The sequence below is a fragment of the Notolepis coatsorum genome (assembly GCF_963971535.1).
Source record: "Notolepis coatsorum genome assembly, contig: SCAFFOLD_637, whole genome shotgun sequence".
Classification (NCBI taxonomy): Eukaryota; Metazoa; Chordata; class Actinopteri; order Aulopiformes; family Paralepididae; genus Notolepis; species Notolepis coatsorum.
In genome coordinates, this window is record NW_028174695.1 from 41,169 (window position 1) to 68,596 (window position 27,428).

General features: G+C 47.9%; 1 protein-coding gene across 1 annotated transcript; it reads left to right on the plus strand.

Annotated features, from left to right (window-relative positions):
* Positions 1-418: 418 nt before the first annotated feature.
* LOC311247497 (dynein regulatory complex protein 11-like) lies at positions 419-27,428 on the plus strand (the record flags this gene model as incomplete). The annotated part of the gene is made up of 12 exons (XM_084338540.1): positions 419-571; positions 3,018-3,074; positions 3,913-4,016; positions 9,183-9,510; positions 12,117-12,239; positions 12,775-12,963; positions 13,269-13,340; positions 16,373-16,578; positions 24,357-24,441; positions 24,632-24,751; positions 25,442-25,517; positions 27,322-27,428. Coding segments are annotated over 12 exons (1,620 nt in total), but the record flags the coding sequence as incomplete, so codon positions are not given.

Sequence of the window (27,428 nt, forward strand, 5' to 3'; positions counted from 1 at the left end):
ATGCTATTTATTGACAATTGATATTACTCTCCTTCATTGTGTGAAGTGTCACCAGGTTGCTGTGAATAAAACCCTGCCCGGTCAAGACTGATTGGGGTTCCTGAGCATGAGGTTGAAGTGGGCTTATAATAATGTTGTCCACTCCTTTTTATGTAATAAATATTATGGTTAAATTAACCTACACTCTTGTGTCTTTCTTAAAGCTAGGAACTTAGCGGGTGTAACATTTGGCGTAGTCAGTAGTCCTAGCTAAGTAAGCATTTATCTTTTCATGGGGGAAGCGGATTACATGTTTTTTTCCTTATTTTTGAGCACGTGAAACGGCAAGAGCAGCGGTGGGCCAGGGCCACGCAGCAGAGAGGATCCAGGGCCATTGTGGTCTTCTCATCAGTTCTCATAGGCCATGGAGCCAGACGCGATGGCGCAGCGCATACAGGAGTTGGAGCAGGAGTTGCAGAGACTGCAGCCAGACGTTCAACCAGGAGCTTCGAGCAGCACTGGGGACAATGTGGAGCCAGCTGCAGAGGCTCAAGGGGGAACACGGTTGGTGTACATCCAGCAGAGTGAAAAGGTACCCAAATTCTCGGGCAATCTGGATAACGCAGACTCGCCTACCCTGGAAGAATGGATTGAACTGATTGAGAACCATATCCAGTTAAAATCGTCTGAAAAAGAAAAAGCTAATTGTGTGTATAACCATTTAGAAGGGGCGGCCCGGGTAGAGGTTAAATATCTTCCCAAACAAGAGGGAGAGACTGTTGGTGGAATAATTCAGATATTGAGAGAAGTGTATGGATGTTCACACTCTCTAATCTCTCTTCAGCGCAGGTTTTTTAACCGCAAACAACGTGAGGGGGAGTCATTGTTGGACTATTCCCATGCCCTTATGTCCCAAATGGATCAGATTGTTCAAACAGACGCACAGGCTAAGCCTAAGTCCCAAAGAGACCTGCGTGACCAATTTTGTGAGGGGGTCAAGGACCATGGTTTGAGTATAAGATTACGAGACAAAATTTGTGTGAACCCTAATTGGAAAATTAGGGATGTACGGAGGGAGGCTGTTGAGTGGACAGCGCAGTGTGAAAAACGGTCATTTAAAAAGGATAATCACTCCCCTCCATTTTCGAATGAAGTCCAGGCACAAGTGTCCTGCGAGCCAATTGAAAATAAATCAAGTTATTCTGAACTGAAAGCCCTCATTGAGGCTCAACAGAGACAATTGGATGTGCTAATGAAAGCATTGCAGCCCTTCAAACAGGAAGGTGGGGCTCAACCTCCATCTAGATTTAGAAGAGCTCCTGCTCCTGATGGAAAGCCTATCTGTTTTCGGTGTGATCAAAGGGGCCATATAGCACGTTACTGCACTGCAGCTCTCCCAAAAACATCCCAGCCCAAAAAGGGACCAGGCCAAGCAGAGGGACGAGAGCCCACTACTACCGAGCAAAGTCATATAAACCCTGAGACTAAGCTTGATTCAGGACGAAATCCATCTGTTATGTCGACACTTGTGAGTGAATGTCCAGTAGTGGAGGTTAAGATGGGGGAAATTGTGGTTCCATCATTATTGGATACTGGGTCCATGGTCACAACGATGACTGAGAGTTTTTTTAAAGAACATTTTGGTCACCTCACCGATGCTCAGTTACGTGAGTGTGCATGGTTAGATCTTCGGGCAGGAAATGGTCTAGAGCTGCCATACCTGGGTTATTTGGAGTTGGACATCACGATTTTGGGAAAATGTATCACGGGCAGGGGTGTCCTGGTAGTCAGAGATGCAGATGACCCTCAAATGCAGCATAAAAAAAGGTTAACCCCGGGAGTACTGGGTATGAATGTAATCAAAGGGTTTTATCAGGAGTTGTTTGTACAGTCTGGCTCTAGTCTTTTTGAGGATCCTAGAGTGACAGAGGCCCCGGAATGGAGACGAGCCCTTAGACACTGCCAAGTGGAGGAGACCATGGCCAATTCCCCTGAGCCCTTCAGAGTCAGAGTGAGAGGTAAGCGGCCATTTTGTGTAGCTGCCGGTACATTAATAATGGTCCCTGTAACATGTCCTAAGGTCCATTCACAGCAGCACATGGAATTATTGGTGGAGCCATTACGGCCAGGTGAGGGGGTACTTCCAGAAGGGCTGTTGGTTTCACCTGCCCTAGTGACAGCTGAAGCAGGGATAACATATGTACCAATCACTAATGTGGGCTACTCTGATGTTTGGCTAACCCCACGCAGGGTCATCGCTACGGTGAGCATGGTAACTATAGTATCAGAACCAGCTCCTCAGGTTGAGTTTCGCAGGGATGTGATTAACAATGAGTGCACAGCATCTGTGTCCCTTCCAGGAACTGAAGCTGGGGGGGGGGGCTGACTGGGTTTTGCCTAATTCTTTTGAGGGATTAGATGCATCTGAGCAACAACAAGCGGCAGCTTTGATTAATAAATATAACAGTCTGTTTGCAAAAAGTGAAGCTGATTTGGGCTGTACCAATCTGATTCAGCATGAGATCCCCCTGCTAGATGATGCTCCTGTACGGCAGCCGTACCGTCGCATCATCCCGTCTCAATATGATATGGTGAGGGCCCACATAAAACAACTGCTGGACAGCCAGATCATCAGAGAGAGTTGTAGCCCTTATGCATCACCCATTGTCATGGTACAGAAGAAAGAGGGCGGAAACCGAATGTGTGTAGACTATCGTCGCCTCAATGCTAAGACTAGGAAAGATGCGTTCCCTTTGCCACGGATTGAGGAGTCATTAGATGGACTGGTGGGAGCTAAATGGTTTTCAACTCTGGACTTAGCCAGTGGCTACAACCAAGTGGAGGTTGTGGAAAAGGATAGGGCAAAGACGGCATTCTGTACTCCATTCGGTCTATTCGAATTTAATAGGATGTCATTTGGATTGTGCAATGCTCCTAGCACTTTTCAACGCCTTATGGAGCGCATGTTCGGAGATTGCCGTTATCAGTCTGTTTTACTGTACCTTGATGATGTGATTGTGTTCTCTTCCTCTGTTCAGCAGCACATAGAGAGGCTGGAGGAAGTTTTCTCTCGGCTACAGAAGCAGGGGCTCAAGGTAAAGGGTTCTAAATGCCATTTCTTTCAGAGGCAAGTGAAATATCTGGGCCATGTAGTTTCGGCTGAGGGAGTGGCAACAGACCCGGACAAGGTAGCAATTGTGAAGGAGTGGCGGACCCCCACTAATCTGGCCGAGCTCAAATCTTTCCTGGGGTTTGCTAGTTACTATCGGCGCTTTATAGCTGGGTTTGCAAAGATGGCTGCTCCTTTAAATCATGCAGCAGCACAATTGTCCCCAGGCATAAAAAAGGGTAAGACTCCCAGGAAGCCACTGGCCCCGGTCTGGACACCAGAGTGTGAAGAGAATTTTGGCCAGATAAAGACGGCGCTGATCTCTGCACCAGTGTTGGCCTATGCAGATTTTCATAGGCCATTTGTGTTACAGATTGATGCTAGTCATGCGGGGTTGGGGGCAGTACTTTGCCAGGAACATGGAGGGAAGCTCAGGCCTGTTGCTTATGCTAGTAGGGCACTTAAACCTACAGAAAAGAACATGCAGAACTATAGCTCTATGAAACTAGAGTTTCTTGCTCTTAAGTGGGCAGTGTCGGAGAAATTCAGAGGGTATCTGTTAGGGGGTTCCTGCACTGTATATACAGATAACAACCCACTTACCCACCTAGACACAGCTAAACTTGGTGCAGTAGAGCAACGATGGGCAGGCGAGCTGGCTCCATTTAACCTTACTTTAAAATATCGTCCTGGGACTAGGAATGGTAATGCGGATGCCTTGTCTTGCCGGTACAGGGAGCCCAGTACGACTGAGGCCTCGGAGGAGGAAGATGTCTGGGAGGAAGGGCTCTTTGGCATCCAGTCTGACATTTCTGTGCTTCCAGGTTGTTCCAAGGAGAGCCGTGTTGCAAGAACAAGATCCAGTTATTGGACCACTGTTGGCCTGTTGGAGAAAAGCCAGGCCACCCGATGCAAAGGAGAGGGAGAGGTTTGGCCAGGGTACCAAGGAGCTTGCACGCCAATGGGGGCGCCTGAGAGAGGAAGGGACAGTGCTGTATCGACAGTGTAAATCTCCTGATGGTGGTAAGGAGATCTATCAGCTTGTACTACCACAGTGTTTACATAAAGATGTGCTCACTCAGCTGCATGATAATCATGGGCATCAGGGGGTGGAGCGGACGTTGCAGCTTGCGCGTTCGCGGTGTTACTGGCCAAATATGTACAGGGATGTCGAGAAATGGTGTCTGCAGTGTGGGAGATGTGTGTTGGCTAAAGCTGTACAGCCAAAAATTAAACCAGTTATGGGCAGTCTACAGGCCTCTAGGCCAGTGGTTCCCAACCTTTTTTGAGTACTGTACCACCAAAGCATTTCAAGCCAACCAAAAGTACCACCTACTACGCAATCAATCGTGGTGATGCCCAGGATGTATAATTAATAAATGAATAGTCTATATATTGTGGCAGACCGGCTGTGTGTGTGTGTGTGTGTGTGTGTGTGTGTGTGTGTAGCTAAGGTGAAACCTGGGAGTGGAAGAAGGAGAGAAGTGATGAGGAGAGATAGAGAAGAGGAGATTTTTGTCTTTGTGACCCAATGCGACAATTAATGTGACACTTAAATCATATATTCAATCATAACTAATCATATAAATTATAATAGCCATTGTTTAAAGACTAAAAAAAAGTTAGTAACTCACCAATTAATGTGACACTTGAGCCTGTCATACAAGCTAAGAACAGTTGTGTCTTTACCTTGAAGAGAGAGATTCAGCTGGTTGAGTTTGCTGAAAATGTCAGAGAGGTTTCCCAGCCGAGCTACCCAGTCTGTGTCGTCGAACATCGCCACAAGGGGGTGTGTGTGCTCAGACAGAAATGCCCTCACTTCATTGCGCAGCTCGAACAGCTGCTCGCTGTAACGTCTTCCCTCGGGATAACCGTCGGTGTGAAGCAGGAGCTGTTTATGTTCTGAGTCTGACCCACCGTCTTCACAAAGTGACTGAAACAGTCTATGATTCAAAGGCCTGGACTGTATGAAGTTGATCACTTTTACGGCATCATTCAAAACATAATTTAACTCTGGACGCCGTCTGTGCACACATGAGCAGTATTTCCAATCCAGCTTGTGTTGAGAGAAAAAATTGTCAATAACGTTAAAAACGTCCAGTCCAGTAGTTCTCCCCGTGAGTTTCTTGTAAAACAGAATGTGCTCGTTCATCTCCAAAGTGTCTTTGTAACGCACAAACGCAATCAGTTGTGCTTCCCCACTGACATCCGTCTATTCATCCAACTGCAAAGCGAACATAATTTATATGCTTTACATTGTTTCTGGATGAACCATCTCGACTCAGCCATTGATCCATAATGATTTTTATCTCAATAAACACCAGCGCTTCAATGAATACCTGACAGCTGACAGACAGTCCGGCGCCGGCGGGCGGGAAGCTGAACTCAGCGCCAATAATAATATAATTATAGCCAGCAAATGATTACTTAATTTGAATGCCCCCAATTTTGGTTACATTATTACAGATTATGCATTATTCATTATGTGGGTACAGTTTTCCTGTACAATTTCTAATAATAATTTTTTTTTTTTTTTTTACTTTTCAAAATCTTTTCACGTACCACCTGGGGACCACCCACGTACCACTAGTGGTACGCGTACCACCGGTTGGGAAACACTGCTCTAGGCCACATGAAATCCTGGCTATAGATTTCACCATGTTGGAACTAGCTTCAAATGGAAGAGAAAATGTGCTGGTCTTAACAGATGTGTTTTCCAAATACACCCAGGCCATTCCCACTAAAGATCAGCGGGCCAGTACCGTAGCTGATGTTCTGGTTAAACAGTGGTTTAATTTGTTTGGTCCTCCTGAACGTATCCATTCAGATCAAGGAAGAAACTTTGAGAGTGGGTTGGTCAGGCAGTTATGCAAGGTCTACAAGATTCGCAAGTCTCGTACTACCCCTTACCACCCTCAGGGAAATGGTCAGTGTGAAAGATATAATCGCACATTACATGATTTGTTGCGCACACTGCCCCCAGACCAGAAGAGATATTGGCCGCGGCACCTTCCTCAGTTAACCTATGCCTAGAACACCACCGTGCATCAGTCCACTGGCATGACTCCCTACTTTTTAATGTTTGGCCGGGAGCCCCGACTCCCTGTGGATTTTTTGCTAGGGGAGGGGTTAGAGGAGGCAGAGCAGGGTCTAGAGGACTGGGTAAAGGAGCACCAGGAGTCACTGGAGGGAGCGTATAGCCATGTACGACAGCGCCTGGCTACAAGGAGAGAGTACAGAGATAAGAAACAGGAAGAGCAAGTGAGAGATCCATTTATAGGGGAGGGAGACCTTGTATATGTCCGTAACCATGGGGTGAAGGGTCGTAACAAGATTCAGGATGTCTGGGAACCGACCCCTTACCGGGTGGTACAGTGCCCCGCAGAACGTGGTGTAGTCTACTCCATCACCCCTGCAGTTCAGGATGGTCCGGTACGGCATGTCCACCGGACTGAGATGAGAGGTATGCCCATAGGTGGGTTGAGGCCTGATACAGGCCATGATTTGGGGGAAGAGCAGGAGGAGCAGGGGGATGGAGGAGACAATGGGGTGGAGGATACAGATGTTACATTGACTGAAGGACGGCCGTTGGAGTCATATAGTGAGGGGTCAATGTCAGAATCCGAGCTTGGTCCAGAGGATGATGTGTTGGAAGGAGGGGATGGTGACTTGGAGACAGATTTCCCAGTGGTGGTGGAAGGCCTCAGGAAGTCTAATAGGAGTACTGCAGGCAAACACGATAATCCGTTTAGACTCCCTAAATCTGCAGTTTAAGGTTTTCCCCAAGTAGTAGATTGTATTGGTATATCGTCGGGACGCCGATACATTTGGAGGGGGTGTATGTGACGGGTGGCATTAATGAGAAAGGAGGAGGGGCCTCAATGAGCCAGGTTCTGTTATAGGGGGCTACCTGCGGGAGGAACGTTAGTTGGAATTGTTTGTTGCGGCCGGTGCAGTGAGGTAGGTGCACACCTCACTCCGGAATGCAGGAACAAGCATTACACGCTAAGATCACTTGCCTGGTTCCCAGCGGGATTGAAAGTAGTCGGTAGGATTATAGGACCACCGACGAACCAGAGCACCAGTGGTCCAGCTGCTCTTGCCGTGAAACACTTTTAGTATATATTGTTTGGTAGTTTAATATAATGTCTAATCCGCCCGGGCCAATGGGCCGGTAGATGGGCAAAAAGAATTGGGTCTTGCCCTTGGGCCGGATTAGTTTTCTTTACATGTATGTTTGTTTGTTTATTTGTGTGTCCGTTTCCCCCCCACCATAACACCAACCCATGTACAAGGTACCTCTCTCAGACGTGAACACGGGCAGGCTTAGTGTGCCATTATCATATGGATGCCGTGATTATGCACAGTTTGCACAAGTTGAATCACAGAGTGGTAGGATATCTGTTTACTTCATTGTGAGAAGTTTGACATCCCTTTTTATACAGTTCTTGACGTGGTATTTATTGATGTGTGATAAAGTTTCCTTCATTGTGTGAAGTGCTATTTATTAACAATCGATATCATATGAAGTGCTATTTATTGACAATTGATCGTATGACATGCTATTTATTGACAATTGATATTACTCTCCTTCATTGTGTGAAGTGTCACCAGGTTGCTGTGAATAAAACCCTGCCCGGTCAAGACTGATTGGGGTTCCTGAGCATGAGGTTGAAGTGGGCTTATAATAATGTTGTCCACTCCTTTTATGTAATAAATATTATGGTTAAATTAACCTACACTCTTGTGTCTTTCTTAAAGCTAAGAACTTAGCGGGTGTAACATATATATTTAGATTCTAGTGTTTATTGTAACCATATTTATTGTAATGTATAATATAACTGATATTCAGGTCATATTACAGACCCTCATCTGCACCTTTGATCACACTGCCTACTTGCTCATATGCTTATATTCAGAGTTAATTATATTGTTTACACTGCCTATTTTTACCTTTCTACTGTACTATAATATTTATTGCCTGTATTTATGTCTTACTATTACCATGCCGGGCAGCGTGTCTTTTACCAACAAACTTGCAGTTCCGTGTTCGGGTTCTGCGATCTGATTGGCCACTGACGTACGCTCTCTCTACGCCCAAACAGCGCGTTACGCTAGTTCTGCCTCTAACCTCTAACAGCCTGCAGCCTGCTAGCATTATCGATTTCATATCAATCGAAATAACGTATTGTTTTCATCTCTCTATATTAACATGATTCCATCAACACACCATAAATGTTCAAAACACAACAAGACAGTTTGCATCACTTCCCACGGTTCTCTGCACTTATTCTACCGGTAGTGCGGTAGTTGTTGCCACGGTATTGGGTCTTTGGGTGACCAGACCACCGCCCCGCGAGCCCCGCGAGACTTATTTCCTGTGCGCCTAAAATTCTACCTGGTCTCGTCCCATGGGGCTCGCTGGACGGTGGTCTGGGGCTCGCGGGACGTGGTCTGGGGCTCGCGGGGCGGTGGTCTGGGGCTCGCAGGACGGTGGTCTGGGGCTCGCAGGACGGTGGTCTGGGGCTCGCAGGACGGTGGTCTGGGGCTCGCAGGACGGTGGTCTGGGGCTCGCAGGACGGTGGCCTGGGGCTCGCAGGACGGTGGTCTGGGGCTCGCGGGGCGGTGGTCTGGGGCTCGCAGGACGGTGGTCTGGGGCTCGCGGGGCGGTGGTCTGGGGCTCGCAGGACGGTCCACACACCGCTATCAGTGTTCTTCTTCCCCGCCAATGAAGTATTCACCCAAAGACCCAATACCGTGGCAACAACTACCGCACTACCGGTAGAATAAGTGCAGAGAACCGTGGGAAGTGATGCAAACTGTCTTGTCGTGTTTTGAACATTTATGTTATGAAATCGATAATGCTAGCAGGCTGCAGGCTGTTAGAGCTTAGAGGCAGAACTAGCGTAACGCGCTGTTTGGGCGTAGAGAGAGCGTACGTCAGTGGCCAATCAGATCGCAGAACCCGAGCGCGGAACTGCAAGTTTGTTGCCCATACCTGTACCCCCCCCCCCGCCCCCATACTGCTATAATGCCTAAATTCCCCCAAGGGGATCAGTAAAGGAATATCTGATCTCATCTTATCTCTTTCCAGTGCGTACAACAAGCAATGGGCAGAAGCCCAAGTGGAGCTGAGCAGTCTGCTGACTCAGGAGCTCCCTGTCGAGCCCCCTCGTCCAGAAAAGGACCGGGTGGTGTTCGTCCAGCGCGTGGCCACCCTCTACGTACGTTACATTCAAATCTTCCGGCAGCTGGAGGAGGCCTACGACCAGGTGGTCCACCCCCAGAAGAGACGCGTGATCCGGGGGGTCCTGGAGGGCGTGATGGGGAGAGTGCTGGAGCTCAAGCACGAGATGGTGGAGAAAGAGTTCTCGGAGTACCACTACCTGGATGATGTGGTCCAGGATCTGAAACTCACACCTGTGAGTCTCAGCAGTCAATAATAATAATAATACACTTTATTTGTATAGCACCTTTCATACAAGAAGTGCTTCACAGCAGTAAAAAAAAGACATAGGCAAAAATGTGCACAAAATTGGCAGATCAAGAGCAATGCATGTGTGACCCGTGTGATCTCGCTCTGCATTGTGTTTCGATTCGACCCCTGTTAAGGGATCGCCCTGAGTGGGAGTTGAACCCCGGCCTCGCGCGCCGCGAGCGGCATCACAGACCACCGTACCAAGAGGTGAATTCACTTTTTTTTATTTTTTTTTGGTCTTTTCCCCCTCCATTTTCCTCCGATTTTCTCCCATCCCAATGTTAGTCGTATGCCAATTCCCAGTCCCTTCCTGGTCGCTGCGCACTTACCCCCCACAGTCAGATCATCTGGGAGAGTGGAGGCTACCACGTGCTTCCTCCGACACACGTCCAGCCAATCACCGCTTCTTTTCACCTGGCAGCGCGGATTCTCATTGAGAGGGCATAGCGTGTGGGAGGACCACACTATCCCCCTCAAGTCCAATCCGCGCTTAGCAGGCGCCCCGACCGAACTGTAGGAGTCGCTGTTTACAACGACCCGGACCCACCCCGCCAGCTTCTCCCACCCTCTAATACAGCCAATTGTATTAGTGCAGACGGCCAGCCAAGCTGGTGACAACCCCGGAGCTGTGAGCTGGATTCGAACAGGCGAATCCAGCTCACAGCTCCGGGGCTGGTGACAAACGCAATCTCCGCTCGGCCACCTAACCGCCTGAGGTGAATTCACTTCTAAGTACTGGGTCTGGATGCCTCTGGGGAGTGAGTTTACTTGCAGTACCGCTTAACGTCCACAGCCACTTCACTATACAAGTCCCTCGTGACTGTGGATAGACATGCGGTACCTCCGTTACACATGAAGTGCAGACATAAAACAAGTATACAATGAGCATAAAATAGACAGCAGCAAAATAGACAAATTCAAGGTAAGGCATAGAACATTAAATCACATAGTTTTTCACATTAGGATCTAACATCTTAATAGGCCTCTTTGTTTATGGTTTAATTATCACTGATAGGCCTACTCATAATATAGACAATTACATTAAAAAAATATTGTATTATGTTTTTGGTAGATTTTTATTTGTTTGTACTACCGGGCAGTCCGGTAGAGGGAGAGAGAGAGGAAGAACGGGAGACAGAGCGGGGGGAAGACATTCGGCAAAGGACGCCGGGTCCGGGATTTGAACCCCAGTCAGCCGCTTTGCGATGCAGTGCGTTACATGGGTCGCCACTTGGGTGCACAACAATTAACATTTTTAATAAAAGCGTAAAATATAATAGACAAGAGTAAAATAGTGCAGTGCAATAAAATAGTTGGTAAAATAGAATAGACAGAATAAAATAATGCAATAGTGCAGTGCCCACGCTTTACAGAACAGTTTAAACAATTACAATTACTGTTTAAACAGTTTAAAACCCAGTCTTTCATAGTTTAAAACCTGATCTACTTACAGTATTTCCTCCTGTTTGATACCCACACAGTTTAAAACCTGACAGTCTTTCTTGCTTGATACCCACACAGCCCAAAACCTGACAGTCTTTCCTCCTGTTTGATACCAGATAGTCTCCTGTTTGATACCCACACAGTTTAACAATCAACATAAATATTTAATTTAATTTAAACCTTTATTTAAACTCGAAAGGCAACTGAGGTTTCCCTCATTTACAGTCACGTCGAGTGTACATACAGAAATAAGCAAAGAAAAGGGCATATAAAATCACACAGCACATAAAATCATAACAATAAGACAACACGGCGAGTAAGGATAAAAGTAGTAAGGATAACAAATCTATTAAAACACATACAACTTGATTGACAAAGGTTGGAGATCAAGGTTTTAAACTCTGCACCAGAGGGGAGAATCTCAAGCTTTAAGGACTGTTGGAGTTCATTCCATGAGCTAGGGGCATCATAGCAAAATGCATATTTACCCTGTTTACGAGCAAACTGGACCTTAAGGACCAGCCAGTCACTAGAATGGGATCCATAGGTACCAACATTCCATTCCAATAATGATTTTGTATAAGGAGGTAGCTTACCAAAAATGGCCTTAAAAATGAACAAATACCAGTGTTTTTTTGCGCCTCTCCATCAGAGAGGACCAACCAACCTTCTTATAAAGGACACAGGGATGAGTGTTGTATCTATCATTATCTGTATGTCATGTATGTCATATATGTTATGATGAATTGAAAATGGGGGACCCTGATGTAAACAAGACGAAAGCCTTTCTCTGGTCTGCATCCCCTTAACAATTGTATTGTACCCATTCTGCAATCTGTTAATACAATTTTAAATCAATCAATCAATTAGTGATGAATCTGAGGGCAGAATAATATACAGAGTCCAGGGATTTAAATATCATAAAGGTGCTGTCTTGGGGGCAGAAGTGACCAGCAGTCCCCGTTCACTTAACATACTTCATAACCAGGCAGGGACTGTAAAGGTTGGCTCATGGTAATGCCCTTCCCCAAAAAAGAAGGAATGCTATATAGATTCTTCAATCGCCACGAAACCATGAGAGCTGTTGTCTTTGATTTCCCCTTATAGGCAGACATAGAGATCCCTATCCCTCGCTATTTCATCAGTGAACGCAGCGAAATGCTACAGGAGCGAAGGGCGATGTTAAAGGACATCCTCAACAGGATGGAAGGTACTCCAGAGAGACCCCAAGTGAGTTCTACACTGGCTACAGTTCAGTCGAGGGAAAAAACAACATACTGTACTTGATCATGTTATTTACTATTTACTTGGTCATTCATTCAAAAATAAGATTACAGTATTTTTACAGTATAATCTACATCAGGGGTTCTCAAATTTCTTTTTATACCACACCCCCATTTTATTTAGGATTCTTTTTGGCGACCCCACACTTAAGGTATCGTGTCATTTCAATGTGGAATTAAGGAATATCAAAATAAAAGCACATGTTTTTTACTTTGATCATGCATATTTATTAGACAATTATATTACAGCACTATGTTATCAATACAAATTTATAAAACGAGGCATATTTAGCCAAAATATGTTGCCAGAACATACAAAAATATATAAAAAAATTTATTTCTTGTATTAAAGAAAATTACTTGCCAATGCGCTGTCACCTATACCCACGACCCCACTTTGGGTCGCGACCCGTAGTTTGAGAACCACTGATCTACATATTACTACAGTATCAGTTTACCACTTCTTCTATTGTCCCTGTCAGTCTGTAGCATTAACAATGGACCTGGAGGAGGCGGTTAGGATCATCCAGGTAGCAGAGAGAGCTCGCCAGGGGCGCACCAGGGCCATGTTCATGAAGGAGATCCACAGGGGAAAGGAGAGGCAGAGCTGGGACCGTGACAGGGATCTGGGGGCAGCTGCTATTGACTCGGCTGTGGTCTGCATCCAGAAGGTACTGTGTGCACCGTGCTCATCAGGGGGGGTAGTGTAGCTACATCACTATGTACATTACCCCTCCCCCCCTCCCTCCCTCCCCCCCTCCCTCCCTCCCTCCCTCCCTCCCCCCCTCCCTCCCTCCCTCCCCCCCTCCCTCCCTCCCTCCCCCCCTCCCCCCCTCCCTCCCTCCCTCCCTCCCTCCCTCCCTCCCTCCCTCGCTAGATACAGATAATCACATGGTTTCATAGACATGAGCTCTGAGATGTACAACTTCTCATTGTACGAGATACAAATGATGACAAATGAAGACTTCATTCTCAGGTGTGGAAAGGCTACATACAGAGGAAGAGGACCTTAAAGGAACGTGAGGAAGAGCTGATATTTCTGGGCATGGTGAGTTAAACAGACGTGACGCTGGTTGTCTCTGGTGAGTTAAACAGACGTGACACTGGTTGTGTCTGGTGAGTTAAACAGACGTGACACTGGTTGTCTCTGGTGAGTTAAACAGACGTGACACTGGTTGTCTCTGGTGAGTTAAACAGACGTGACACTGGTTGTGTCTGGTGAGTTAAACAGACATGACACTGGTTGTCTCTGGTGAGTTAAACAGACGTGACACTGGTTGTCTCTGGTGAGTTAAACAGACATGACACTGGTTGTCTCTGGTGAGTTAAACAGACGTGACACTGGTTGTGTCTGGTGAGTTAAACAGACGTGACACTGGTTGTCTCTGGTGAGTTAAACAGACGTGACACTGGTTGTCTCTGGTGAGTTAAACAGACGTGACACTGGTTGTCTCTGGTGAGTTAAACAGACGTGACACTGGTTGTGTCTGGTGAGTTAAACAGACGTGACACTGGTTGTGTCTGGTGAGTTAAACAGACGTGACACTGGTTGTGTCTGGTGAGTTAAACAGACGTGACACTGGTTGTGTCTGGTGAGTTAAACAGACGTGACACTGGTTGTCTCTGGTGAGTTAAACAGACGTGACACTGGTTGTCTCTGGTGAGTTAAACAGACGTGACACTGGTTGTCTCTGGTGAGTTAAACAGACATGACACTGGTTGTGTCTGGTGAGTTAAACAGACGTGACACTGGTTGTCTCTGGTGAGTTAAACAGACGTGACACTGGTTGTGTCTGGTGAGTTAAACAGACGTGATGCTGGTTGTGTCTGGTGAGTTAAACAGACGTGACGCTGGTTGTGTCTGGTGAGTTAAACAGACGTGACACTGGTTGTCTCTGGTGAGTTAAACAGACGTGACACTGGTTGTCTCTGGTGAGTTAAACAGACGTGACACTGGTTGTCTCTGGTGAGTTAAACAGACGTGACACTGGTTGTCTCTGGTGAGTTAAACAGACGTGACACTGGTTGTCTCTGGTGAGTTAAACAGACGTGACACTGGTTGTCTCTGGTGAGTTAAACAGACATGACACTGGTTGTCTCTGGTGAGTTAAACAGACGTGACACTGGTTGTGTCTGGTGAGTTAAACAGACGTGACACTGGTTGTCTCTGGTGAGTTAAACAGACGTGACACTGGTTGTCTCTGGTGAGTTAAACAGACGTGACACTGGTTGTCTCTGGTGAGTTAAACAGACGTGACGCTGGTTGTGTCTGGTGAGTTAAACAGACGTGACACTGGTTGTCTCTGGTGAGTTAAACAGACGTGACACTGGTTGTCTCTGGTGAGTTAAACAGACGTGACACTGGTTGTCTCTGGTGAGTTAAACAGACGTGACACTGGTTGTGTCTGGTGAGTTAAACAGACGTGACACTGGTTGTCTCTGGTGAGTTAAACAGACGTGACACTGGTTGTCTCTGGTGAGTTAAACAGACGTGACGCTGGTTGTGTCTGGTGAGTTAAACAGACGTGACACTGGTTGTCTCTGGTGAGTTAAACAGACGTGACACTGGTTGTCTCTGGTGAGTTAAACAGACGTGACGCTGGTTGTGTCTGGTGAGTTAAACAGACGTGACGCTGGTTGTCTCTGGTGAGTTAAACAGACATGACGCTGGTTGTCTCTGGTGAGTTAAACAGACGTGACACTGGTTGTCTCTGGTGAGTTAAACAGACATGACACTGGTTGTCTCTGGTGAGTTAAACAGACGTGACACTAGTTGTGTCTGGTGAGTTAAACAGACGTGACACTGGTTGTCTCTGGTGAGTTAAACAGACATGACACTGGTTGTGTCTGGTGAGTTAAACAGACGTGACACTGGTTGTGTCTGGTGAGTTAAACAGACGTGACACTGGTTGTCTCTGGTGAGTTAAACAGACGTGACGCTGGTTGTGTCTGGTGAGTTAAACAGACATGACACTGGTTGTCTCTGGTGAGTTAAACAGACGTGACACTGGTTATGTCTGGTGAGTTAAACAGACGTGACGCTGGTTGTCTCTGGTGAGTTAAACAGACATGACACTGGTTGTCTCTGGTGAGTTAAACAGACGTGACACTGGTTGTCTCTGGTGAGTTAAACAGACATGACACTGGTTGTGTCTGGTGAGTTAAACAGACGTGACACTGGTTGTCTCTGGTGAGTTAAACAGACGTGACACTGGTTGTGTCTGGTGAGTTAAACAGACGTGACGCTGGTTGTCTCTGGTGAGTTAAACAGACATGACACTGGTTGTCTCTGGTGAGTTAAACAGACGTGACACTGGTTGTGTCTGGTGAGTTAAACAGACGTGACACTGGTTGTGTCTGGTGAGTTAAACAGACGTGACACTGGTTGTCTCTGGTGAGTTAAACAGACGTGACACTGGTTGTGTCTGGTGAGTTAAACAGACGTGACACTGGTTGTGTCTGGTGAGTTAAACAGACATGACGCTGGTTGTGTCTGGTGAGTTAAACAGACGTGACACTGGTTGTCTCTGGTGAGTTAAACAGACATGACACTGGTTGTCTCTGGTGAGTTAAACAGACGTGACACTGGTTGTGTCTGGTGAGTTAAACAGACGTGACACTGGTTGTGTCTGGTGAGTTAAACAGACACGACACTGGTTGTCTCTGGGCGTGGTCAACGTAGACTCACAAAGTTCTTTAAAAAACATAAATGTATGTTTTTGCATAGTATAGTTAGTATAGTTACATATAGCATAAATGTATATTGTATAGCATATTGTATAGTAGTGTATATAGGACTCATTACCTTTCATTCGTAAGCTTAGCATTGTATAGTATTTTATATTAGTACCTTTTATCATGTCTATTTATTATCTATTTTATTTGTATTTCTTTGCACAATCAAGGCGGGCATGGCCACCTTCATTTCACTACATGTCTCGTGTATGTATGTGACGAATAAATCTCTTAAATAAATCTCTTGAAGTTCCATCAACACGCAGTCTTGCACTCTCCATCATTTGTATACATTGTTAGACAGACACTGTATCCTAGAGACGCTGTATGAATGTCTTCTCTCAGGCTTTGGACCCAAAGCAGCAGCAGCCCGCCCCTGCCACCACCTCCGCCCAGGCTACCAAAGCTCGCAGACGGAGTAAACAGGGAGAGAACGAGGAGGAATACCAGGAGTCCATGGTGGCCATCACCAGAAACCTGCGAGATGTGGAGGGGCCGGACATGAAGGAGACCATGCAAGAGCAGATCCGGCAGTGGTTCTTTGCATGTCGGTAAGATCGTACAGAGAGGTTAACAGAGGCCGACCAGTGACCGAAAGGTTTCTGGTTTGAATCCCAGGCACTGGCAGAATGATGAGTCAGTGACTGAAGGGTGGCTGGTGACCACAGTCTGCCTACGTGCCCTTGAGCAAAAGGCTCCAGGGGAACTGCAACTGTGGGGCGACCCCCTGTGTGCTCTGACATCTCGTGAAATACACAAGTGTAAGTTACCATGTGTATCTAGGAGGGATATATGCAGAATAAATACACTGCAATTGCCTTATGGACATTGACAATAAAAAAAAAATGTAGTCCAAGTTCAAGTTCAAGTTTCTTTAATAGTTGTCATACAGAATACTTTTATACAAAATGCTTCTTTCTGTTACGCTCCAGAGACTGTGCTAGACAAAAGATAAGTATGCAATAAAATAGTATAGCATGTAAAAATAGAAGTAAAAAATAGAAGTCACGTACGTAGGCACAGTGTTCAGTATATACATGCAGAATAGAAGTAACTGAGTTACCATACAATATACAATATACTATGCAATATACTAATATACAATATACTATATAGTGCAAAGCAGAAATGGGATGAGGTACAATTTAGGTACAATTTACAGTAAGGTGTACTGAGGTATGGGTTGTAGTGCAAAGCCTTTACCAATAAATATAAAGTGTGTTTAGGTGTTCTAAAGTGTGGAGAGTGGGTGCTGCAGTGTGTTGTTTGTTTAAAGTGAGTGCGTGCGTGTGGATGTTGTTATGGTTTGACACCGACCCCAAACGCTAACGACACAAAGAGAGTTGTTTCAGAGTTGCCAAAAACTAGGGCTTGTTTTATTTCACAAAATAGCAGCAAGAACTTGGTTGAAAACAAACAAAGACTGGGATACAAGCATTAGAAGAATGTTGCTGCTCTGCAGCTTCTCCCGGGAAGGTTCGTCTGAGGAATCTGACAGTGACGTCAGAGCCGCTCTGCAGAATCCTCTCGGCAGCTCTCCGAGGTGGTAACGGGACAGAGAGAGAGAGAGAGAGAGAGCGGGTTAGCTCAGAGTACAGTTGGGAACAGAACAGGTGACAGGAGAAGTGACTTGTCCCAAAACAGGTAATCCAAGTGACTGAATCTTCGGTGTAAATACACACTGTGAGCAATGTCCCAACAACAATCCAAGTGATAGAATCTTCGGTGCGAATACACACAGTGAGCGATGTCCCAATAATAATCCAAGTGATAATATCTTCGGTGTGAATACACACAGTGAGCAAAGTTCAAGCAAATATTATCCCAAATGAACAATCCAAAAAGCAGGCACAGGGTGAGTGACAGACCGAACAAAAAGCAGGATCTCTTCAGTGTCTACACACACGAAAAACGATAGGGACAAAAGACTGTCTTGCAAAACTCACCCAGGCGCTGTGCGTAAAGAGAGCAGGATCAAACAGGGCGAGCGCGTCGTTACGGGGAACGGGTTGTCCAAGCGGAATACTTCTTGAGTGTCCTGGGAGGCAAAGCACAGGGAAAACAGCAGGCAAGGAAGGAACGGCAAATGCTGATAATATATCAAAACGATCCAACAACACTTGATGGGGAATCGGGGTATATATAATCAAAAGGAATGCTTAATGACAAGCTGTGACAGCTGCGGGATGAGATTGACAAGCGTGTGGTTGGGGAAGCACCAATCAAACGGCGTCTACAGGAAGAAGCGTGTGAAGAGGAGAATGCAATTAATTAACTGAAAACTTAAAGGAACAGAGCGAGTAGGCTTAAAGGAACAGAGCGAGTAGGTGAGCAGCGGACAAAACCTCACAGTACCCCCCCCTCCACGGGAGCCACCCGGCGACCAGGCCGACCTGGCTCGTCCGGATGGGCACGATGGAAGTCCGTGATCAGGCCGGGATCCACGATGAGCTGTCGGGAGACCCAGCTCCGCTCCTCCGGGCCGTAACCCTCCCAGTCCACCAGGTACTGGAACCCCCGACCCCGCCGTCGAACGCCCATCAACCGGCGGACCTGCCACTGGGGGTGACCATCCACCATCTCGGGAGGCGGAGGATCAGGAGCTGGAGGCATCAGGGGACTGAGGGAGACAGGCTTAACCCGGGAGACATGGAAAACGGGGTGAATGTGCATGGACGCAGGATGTTTCAGACGCAGAGCCGCCGGACTGAGTACCTTCAGAACCTCGAAAGGTCCGACGAAACGGGGGTTAAGCTTCTTGGCCGAGGACCGAAGCGGGAGGTCCTTCGCGGAAAGCCACACCCTCTGCCCAGGGTGGTAAGTCGGCGCAGGAACCCGGCGCCGGTCGGCCCCACGACAGGCGCGCTCAGATGTCCGGAGCAGCGCGGTCCTGGTGATCTCCCAGACCCGTCGGCAGCGGTCGAGGTGGACCTGCACGGAGGGAACTGCCACCTCCGTCTCCTGTGCGGGGAAAAGAGGGGGTTGGTAGCCCAGGGAAACCTCAAATGGTGAGAGGCCGGTGGCGGAACTGACCATGGAGTTGATGGAGTACTCGACCCAGGGAAGGAAACGGCTCCAGGAAGCTGGTCTCTCGGCTGCCACACACACCGAAGAGCAGACTCCACGCTCTGGTTCATCCTCTCCGTTTGTCCGTTAGTCTGGGGATGATAACCAGAGGAAAGACTGACCGTCGCCCCCAATTCCTTGCAAAAAGCCCGCCATACCTGGGAGGTGAACTGGGGCCCCCGGTCAGAGACGATGTCCTGGGGAAAACCATGAAGGCGGAACACGTGGTGAGTCAGGAGGTCCGCCGTCTCGGCCGCCGAGGGAAGCTTGGAAAGGGCCACGAGGTGAACCCCCTTGCTGAATCGATCCACCACGGTCAGAAGGCAAGTGTTCCCCTGGGAGGAGGGAAGACCTGTGACGAAGTCTAGCGCCACATGTGACCAAGGACGGCTCGGAACGGGAAGTGGCTGTAACAGCCCGGAGGGTGCCTGGTGCGAGGCCTTGCTGCGGGCACAGACCGCGCAGGCCAATACGAACTCCTTGACGTCGTTCCGCATGGTGGGCCACCAGAAACGACGAGCCAGGAAGGAGAACGTGCGATGAACGCCCGGGTGGCAGGCGAACCGGCTGGTATGGCCCCACAGCAGCACCCGGGACCGGACAGAGTCGGGGACGAAGAGACGATGAATCGGAACGTTGCTTGGAGCACGCTGGAAGCGTAGGGCACGTCTAACCACCCCCTCGATGCCCAAGGTGATGGCTCCAACCACCCTGGCCTCCGGGAGGATGGGAGTCGGGTCCTCAGAGGGTGGAGTCCCCTTGGAGTGTAACCGGGACAGGGAATCGGCCTTCGTGTTGCGGGAACCAGGACGAAAAGTCAGCGAGAAGTCGAACCGACTGAGGAAGCTGGCCCATCTCGCCTGCCGACCGTTGAGGCGCTTGGAAGCGCGGATGAACGTCAGGTTCTTGTGGTCCGTCCAGATGGTAAATGGCTCCTCGGCCCCCTCAAGCCAATGACGCCACTCCTCCAAAGCAGCCACGACCGCCAGCAGCTCCCGATTGCCGGTGTCGTAGTTCCTCTCGGCAGGGAGGAACCGACGCGAGTAGAAGGCGCAAGGATGTACCTTCTGGTCCGTTGCCGAACGCTGGGATAAGACAGCCCCCAGTCCAGTATCCGAGGCGTCCACCTCAACGATGAACTGTCTCTTGGGGTCAGGGTGGAGCAAGATCGGGGCGGAAGTGAACCTCTTCTTGAGGGAGCGGAACGCAGCACATGCCGCTGGGGACCAGTCGAACGGCAGGGCGGGAGAGGTCAGTCTGGTAAGTGGCTCCGCCACTTGACTGTAGTTCCGGATGAACCTTCGGTAGAAGTTGGCGAACCCGAGGAAACTCTGTAACTCCTTCCGAGTGGTGGGTTCAGGCCATACCTCCACAGCTTGGATCTTGCGAGGATCCGCTCGGGTCAAGCCCTTCTCCACGATGAAGCCCAGGTAGTCGACGGAGTCGGAGTGGAAACGGCACTTCTCCGCCTTGACGAAGAGCCGATTGTGGAGGAGGCGCTCCAGCACACGGCGGACATGCTGGATGTGCTCCTCGAGGGTCTTGGAGAAGATGAGGATGTCGTCCAGGTACACCACCACAAACACCTCCAGCATGTCACGAAGGACGTCGTTCATGAGCGCCTGGAATACCGCCGGGGCGTTGGTGAGGCCGAACGGCATCACCAGGTACTCGTAGTGGCCCCTGGGGGTCTTGAAGGCGGTCTTCCATTCATCGCCCTCACGGATACGGACAAGATGGTAGGCACTCCGGAGGTCCAGCTTGGTAAAGACGGTAGCCTGGGTGAGAGGTTCGAAGGTGGAGTTCATGAGAGGAAGAGGGTACTTGTTCTTGATGGTGATCTCGTTGAGCTGGCGATAGTCGATGCAGGGTCGAAGGTCCCCGTCCTTCTTCCCAACAAAGAAGAAACCGGCCGCCACCGGAGAGGAGGAAGGCCGAATGAGTCCTGCTTCCAAGGACTCAGAGATGTACTGATCCATCGCCTTCTTCTCCGGAACGGTCAGACTGTAGAGGCGGCTGCCGGGAAGGGGAGCCCCTTGGCGGAGGTCGATGGCGCAGTCGTAAGGACGGTGGGGTGGAAGGGCCTGAGCCCTGGACTTACTGAAAACCTCCAAGAGGTCGTGGTACTCGGGGGGTATGGATGAAGAGTCCGGAGGCGACTCACCAGCGGGCCTCCGGGGCGGGGGACAGGACGCCGCCTGTAGACACTGGGCGTGACAGGAGGAGCTCCAGCCCTTGATGGTACCGGAGGACCAGGCGATGTGGGGCTCGTGCAGCGCGAGCCAGGGCCTACCCAGGGCCACCGGGACAAGAGGGGATCGGGTGATAAGGAACTGGATTCTCTCAACGTGGTTCCCAGCGATGGTCAGCACGACTGGGCAGGTGCGTTGAGAGATGTCGGCCAGGCGGTGTTGGTCCAATGCGAAGATCTCCAAAGGCCTCACTAGGTCCTCAAGTGGAATGTTGGCCCGGGTAGCAAACTCGAAGTCGAGGAAACTCTCGTCTGCCCCAGAGTCGATGAGTGCCTCCACCGTGGCCCGTTGGTCCGCCCAGGCCAGGGTGACGCTCATCAGATGGCCAGGTGGTGCGCGGCTCTGGGAATGAGAAAAACGGCTCACCAGGATTTCCCGGGGTCTCGGCGAGCCTGGTCTTTTGGCCGGGTGGGGCAGTTGGCGATTCGGTGTCCCGCAGTAGAGGCAGAGACCGGACCTGTACCTCGCCTCACGTTCAGCCTGGCTCAGATGAGAGCGTCCCAGCTGCATGGGTTCCTCCTCGCGAACCGAACGGGAGGGTAAGCTACCACCAGTCGTGTTGAGGGCAGGGCGACCAGCAGTAACGTCATGAGTACGGGGGGTCCGGAGTCCCTCAGGAGGTACCTGTCGGGTCCTCTCACGCCTTCTCTCCTGGAGGCGTCCGTCGATGCGAATGGCGAGGCTGAACAGGTCCTCGAGGGAGTCAGGCTCCTCCCGGGTCGCGAGCTGGTCCCTGACTGCGTCACTGAGCCCCCTCATGAAGGTTAGGCGAAGTGCTGGGTCGTTCCAACCACTCTCCACCGCCGCCAGTCGAAACTCCAGGACGTAGTCTGTTACCCCGCCGCTCCCCTGTCGGAAGGTACCCAACCGGGCTCCAGGGTCCAGACCACGGGCTGGATGGTGGAACACCCTGCGGAGCTCAGCCACGAAGTCTGGATAGGAGAAACAAAAATCTGCATCCATTGCCCAGGAGGAAGTGACCCACTGGGCTGCCCGGCCTGAGAGCAAGTTTGTCATATAGGCCACTCGGGCTCCTTCTGAAGTGAATCGACTGGGTTGATGACGGAAAACCAACTCACATTGCATGATGAATGTGGCACACTCCTCGGGATTGCCGTCGAACAGCCGTGGGACGGAGAGACGGGGTTCCCGAGGTGCGGGATCGGGAAGCGCGGGGCCTGCTGGGGCTGCGGGGGATGCTCCTGCCAATGCTCCTGAAGGAAGTGGGGGTACAAGTAAAGCGTTAACGGTGTCGCTCAGCGTGTGAAGATGAAGGAGTATACTTGACTGTTGTCCTGCCAGAGCGGCCAGGGACCCTTGAATAGGCTGGACCTGTTCCCTGAGTTCATGCACCGCAGCCGCAGCCCTCTCTAGTTGGTGACTGTGATCCTTGGTCAACTCGATCTGACCAGCTAGTGCTGTTCTGACTCTCTCTGTGTCGGCTGGGGTCGTCATATTGGTTGGATCGTAATGTTATGGTTTGACACCGACCCCAAACGCTAACGACACAAAGAGAGTTGTTTCAGAGTTGCCAAAAACTAGGGCTTGTTTTATTTCACAAAATAGCAGCAAGAACTTGGTTGAAAACAAACAAAGACTGGGATACAAGCATTAGAAGAATGTTGCTGCTCTGCAGCTTCTCCCGGGAAGGTTCGTCTGAGGAATCTGACAGTGACGTCAGAGCCGCTCTGCAGAATCCTCTCGGCAGCTCTCCGAGGTGGTAACGGGACAGAGAGAGAGAGAGAGAGAGAGAGCGGGTTAGCTCAGAGTACAGTTGGGAACAGAACAGGTGACAGGAGAAGTGACTTGTCCCAAAACAGGTAATCCAAGTGACTGAATCTTCGGTGTAAATACACACTGTGAGCAATGTCCCAACAACAATCCAAGTGATAGAATCTTCGGTGCGAATACACACAGTGAGCGATGTCCCAATAATAATCCAAGTGATAATATCTTCGGTGTGAATACACACAGTGAGCAAAGTTCAAGCAAATATTATCCCAAATGAACAATCCAAAAAGCAGGCACAGGGTGAGTGACAGACCGAACAAAAAGCAGGATCTCTTCAGTGTCTACACACACGAAAAACGATAGGGACAAAAGACTGTCTTGCAAAACTCACCCAGGCGCTGTGCGTAAAGAGAGCAGGATCAAACAGGGCGAGCGCGTCGTTACGGGGAACGGGTTGTCCAAGCGGAATACTTCTTGAGTGTCCTGGGAGGCAAAGCACAGGGAAAACAGCAGGCAAGGAAGGAACGGCAAATGCTGATAATATATCAAAACGATCCAACAACACTTGATGGGGAATCGGGGTATATATAATCAAAAGGAATGCTTAATGACAAGCTGTGACAGCTGCGGGATGAGATTGACAAGCGTGTGGTTGGGGAAGCACCAATCAAACGGCGTCTACAGGAAGAAGCGTGTGAAGAGGAGAATGCAATTAATTAACTGAAAACTTAAAGGAACAGAGCGAGTAGGCTTAAAGGAACAGAGCGAGTAGGTGAGCAGCGGACAAAACCTCACAGATGTGTGTGTTGTGAGTGCATTTGATGGTTGTTGCATAGTGTTATTGTTCGTTGAGCAACCTGATGGCCTGGGGATAGAAGCTTCTTCTGAGTCTTTCTGTGCTTGCCATGAGACTCCGGTATCGCTTGCCTGACCGCAGCAGTTCAAAGAGGCAGTTGTTTGGGTGGCTGGAGTCCTTGATAATTCTCTTAGCCTTACCCCTGCACCGCTTGTTGTAAATGTTCTGGAGAGTGGGGAGCCCCCCTCCAATTGTGCGTTCGGCTGAACGTGCCACTCTCTGTAGTCTGTAGTCTGCTAGTCCTCTTTTTACACAGAGCATTTCCCCAATCAGGGTGATTTTGATTAAAATATGTTGATGGTCCAATCCAATCCATCCAATCCAACTTAATTTATAAAGCGCTTTAACAGCCACAGGGGCACAAAGTGCTGATACGTTGATGGTTATCTAATGTATCATTCTTTCCTGCACGTTTGACTTCTAGTGATGCAACAGGATCTTTTCCAGACTACCCAGAGCAAGAGGCCGGAGGCTCCACTCTTCTCTTCGCAGAGAAAACCCCCCAGGAGGTACAGTACAGCATCTACCTCCCATCACACAGTCAAACTATAGTTCACAGCCTGCTTGTACAGTAGTTCAAATCTGTATTACATTATCATCGCAGACATCTTGGTAGGCAAAGATGTATAAAAAATAATCAGTCAATCAAATCGACAGGTGATCATTAAATGACAGTGATGCAACTATGCTTTGTTTCAGTTAATGGAGGAATTAGCTGCAAAGGAGGAGGAGGAGGACGTCAACAACAAACCAAAGGGCAAAGAAGAGAAGAAGGAACAAGGAAAGAAAGGAAAGGACAAAGGGAAGGGAGGAGAAGAGGTGGGTTGTTCTGGAATTGTGTTGTTTTCAATCATGTTTGTATTATGTATTATGTTGTATTATGAATTCTGAACAATATAAAGATCTAAAGCATTTATAAGGCTGATTACTATGACCACACAAATCCACTGTTTATAAAGTTATGAAATGTAATGATTTGGTTTATTATACATTTTATTTTTTTCCCAATACAGGAAAGCAAATATGATTTGAGAGACGTTTGTAAGTTTACTGTTCAAAAAGCTAAGAAAGGGATTACAAGGAGATGTATTTCTATTGTTGAGGTAACTTGTGGAACAATGCTGATATACATTTAAGAATTAGTCATTTGCTTTTGCTTATCCAAAAAATGGTTTGTATAGATATTATTGAAGGTTACAAATCTGAATAAGTTGTATTTTGTCAATTTTTTGGTTTCCGTTTTGGAGGCTTAAGAATACAGGACAGGCATGTATAAGTGTTATGCTTCAGCCTGTACCTTTTCTGTCACTGCCAAAATCAAAGACTGTTGACAGTCTGCATATTGCATATTGTATTGTGTGTGATGACTGAATACAAAAACGACTAATACTACTATTACTAAATAAGAGGATTTAGCTCAATCGAATCAACCATACTGTGATCAGGTAGAGATTGCAATGCAGTGCGTGTTTAGATGGACCGGCGTAACCTTCTACTGAACCACAGGGGGAGGAGGAGGCAGGGTTGAAGATGCTGCCCTCTGCTCTCCTGTCTGATTTGGAAGTGGGACACAAGACCTTTGTGGGTAAGCTCCATAAAAAACCTCATACTATAGCTCTACAAACAAGGTACGCACTCCTATCTTTTAAAGCGTGGCATTGCTACAACGGGACCCGTCTAATGGCTGGCGCCCAATGTGTTAAAGGTTAAGAGTTACAGTAGAATGGTTCCCCCTATCTGACGATGCTTAAAGGTTAGGAGTTAGAATGGTCCCCCCTATCTGACGATGCTTAAAGGTTAGGAGTTACAGTAGAATGGTTCCCCGTATCTCACAATGCTTAAAGGTGTGGTAACATTGACTGTGTATTTCATAATCCATATGTGTGTATAATTAGAAAACCACAATGCAAAAGTCTGGTGTGCCATAAGGAGTGATACTAGCGTGACAGGAAACAGGTAAAACTGTTTGAGCCCCTATGAAACCCCTGCTGTGTTGAACTGTATTCAGGAGACAGTCAACAAACCCCCACACAAACAGATGTACTTAACTACTTAGAACAGAAGGAACAGTCACTCAACCCCCACTCAAGCAATGGCTAATCTATAGAACAAACAACACCTTTCCACAGGGACAGTTGCACCAAAAAGCAGAAGGCTAAATGAAACAATTATAGATTAGAGACAAAACGCACTGTTACATCATCACTGAAAACTGCAAATATCTGTAATAATGGTTAAATACAAATAATGCCTTAAGTACATATGACTAGAATGATTAGATCTTCCCACGCACAGAGTGGGAACCTCAAGTTGACTTTATGTTAATGTACCTCACACCCCCCGTAGGAGTCAAGAGGACAGCTGGTCTGAACGAGGGCAGACCAGCACAAACAAGATTATATTAATTAAACTGACTTATTTGATAAAAGGATTTAAATGTCATTTAGAATGTCACCTGAGTATGCAATTTGGTATCAAAAGGTAAACAAAAGAGTAAAACTGTGATAATACTGGAAGAGTGTAATTCATATACACTGGAAATACTTTGTAAAAGTTTATGGGAATTACCCCTCTGTCCAACTGAGAAGACCACAGCCCAAAGGAGGGGGCGGACGGCCCCCAGAAGACAAACCTGATTGGAAACCAAGAAACAGAAGAAAGCCTGTTTTTAGAATCAAGAACCAATTGGAACAGAACGCCATATATATATATATATATATATATAATATAACTGATTGGCTATGAATCAAGTCAACTTGTGACATCATTTTGAGTATAAAAAGGAAAACTCATTGTTAAGCATCCAGAGAATGCTGTTGTCTTGCATGTGAGTAAATCATGGAAAAACCACTGTTGTTTAGTTTAGTGTAACATGTACAGATCCCTATCTGTTGACCAGGTTTACTCATGTGAAATGCTCAGTAGATTCTCTCTTCATTTGATAAACATGACTACTGTTTTATGTACAGACTGGGTTTGATGTGCAAACCTTATCAATAATTTTGTACAACATGTTTTGATGTACTATGAAATGATCCCTGTATGTAAACAACAACATTTAATTTCACTCTGAGCCCAGAGGCAAATAAATCATGAGTTTTAACTATAGCTCTATTGTCTGGCTGCACAGTTTATTTCTCTACTGGCTATATTTGAAGTCAGATGAGAGGAACCATTCTCCTTCTCTCCCTCTAGTTGGCAACCTCAATGCACTGTAAATAACCTTAGAAATGTATAGAATATACGACAAAGGTTAGGATTTACCGTAGAATGGTTCCCCCTATCTGACGGTGCTTAAAGGTTAGGGTTAGGGTTAGAATGGGCATCGGCAGTGAAGAGTTTGTGTCGCTGCCTCCCTGACCTCAACTGAACGTGTCTTTTATCATCAGATGTGTGGCAGAACCGTGAGGAGTCGAGCAACTACAGCCAGAGGCATGAAGCCGAGCTGGTCAAGGAGGAAAAAAGGAAAGAGATTGAGGCAGAGATCCGCGTGCAG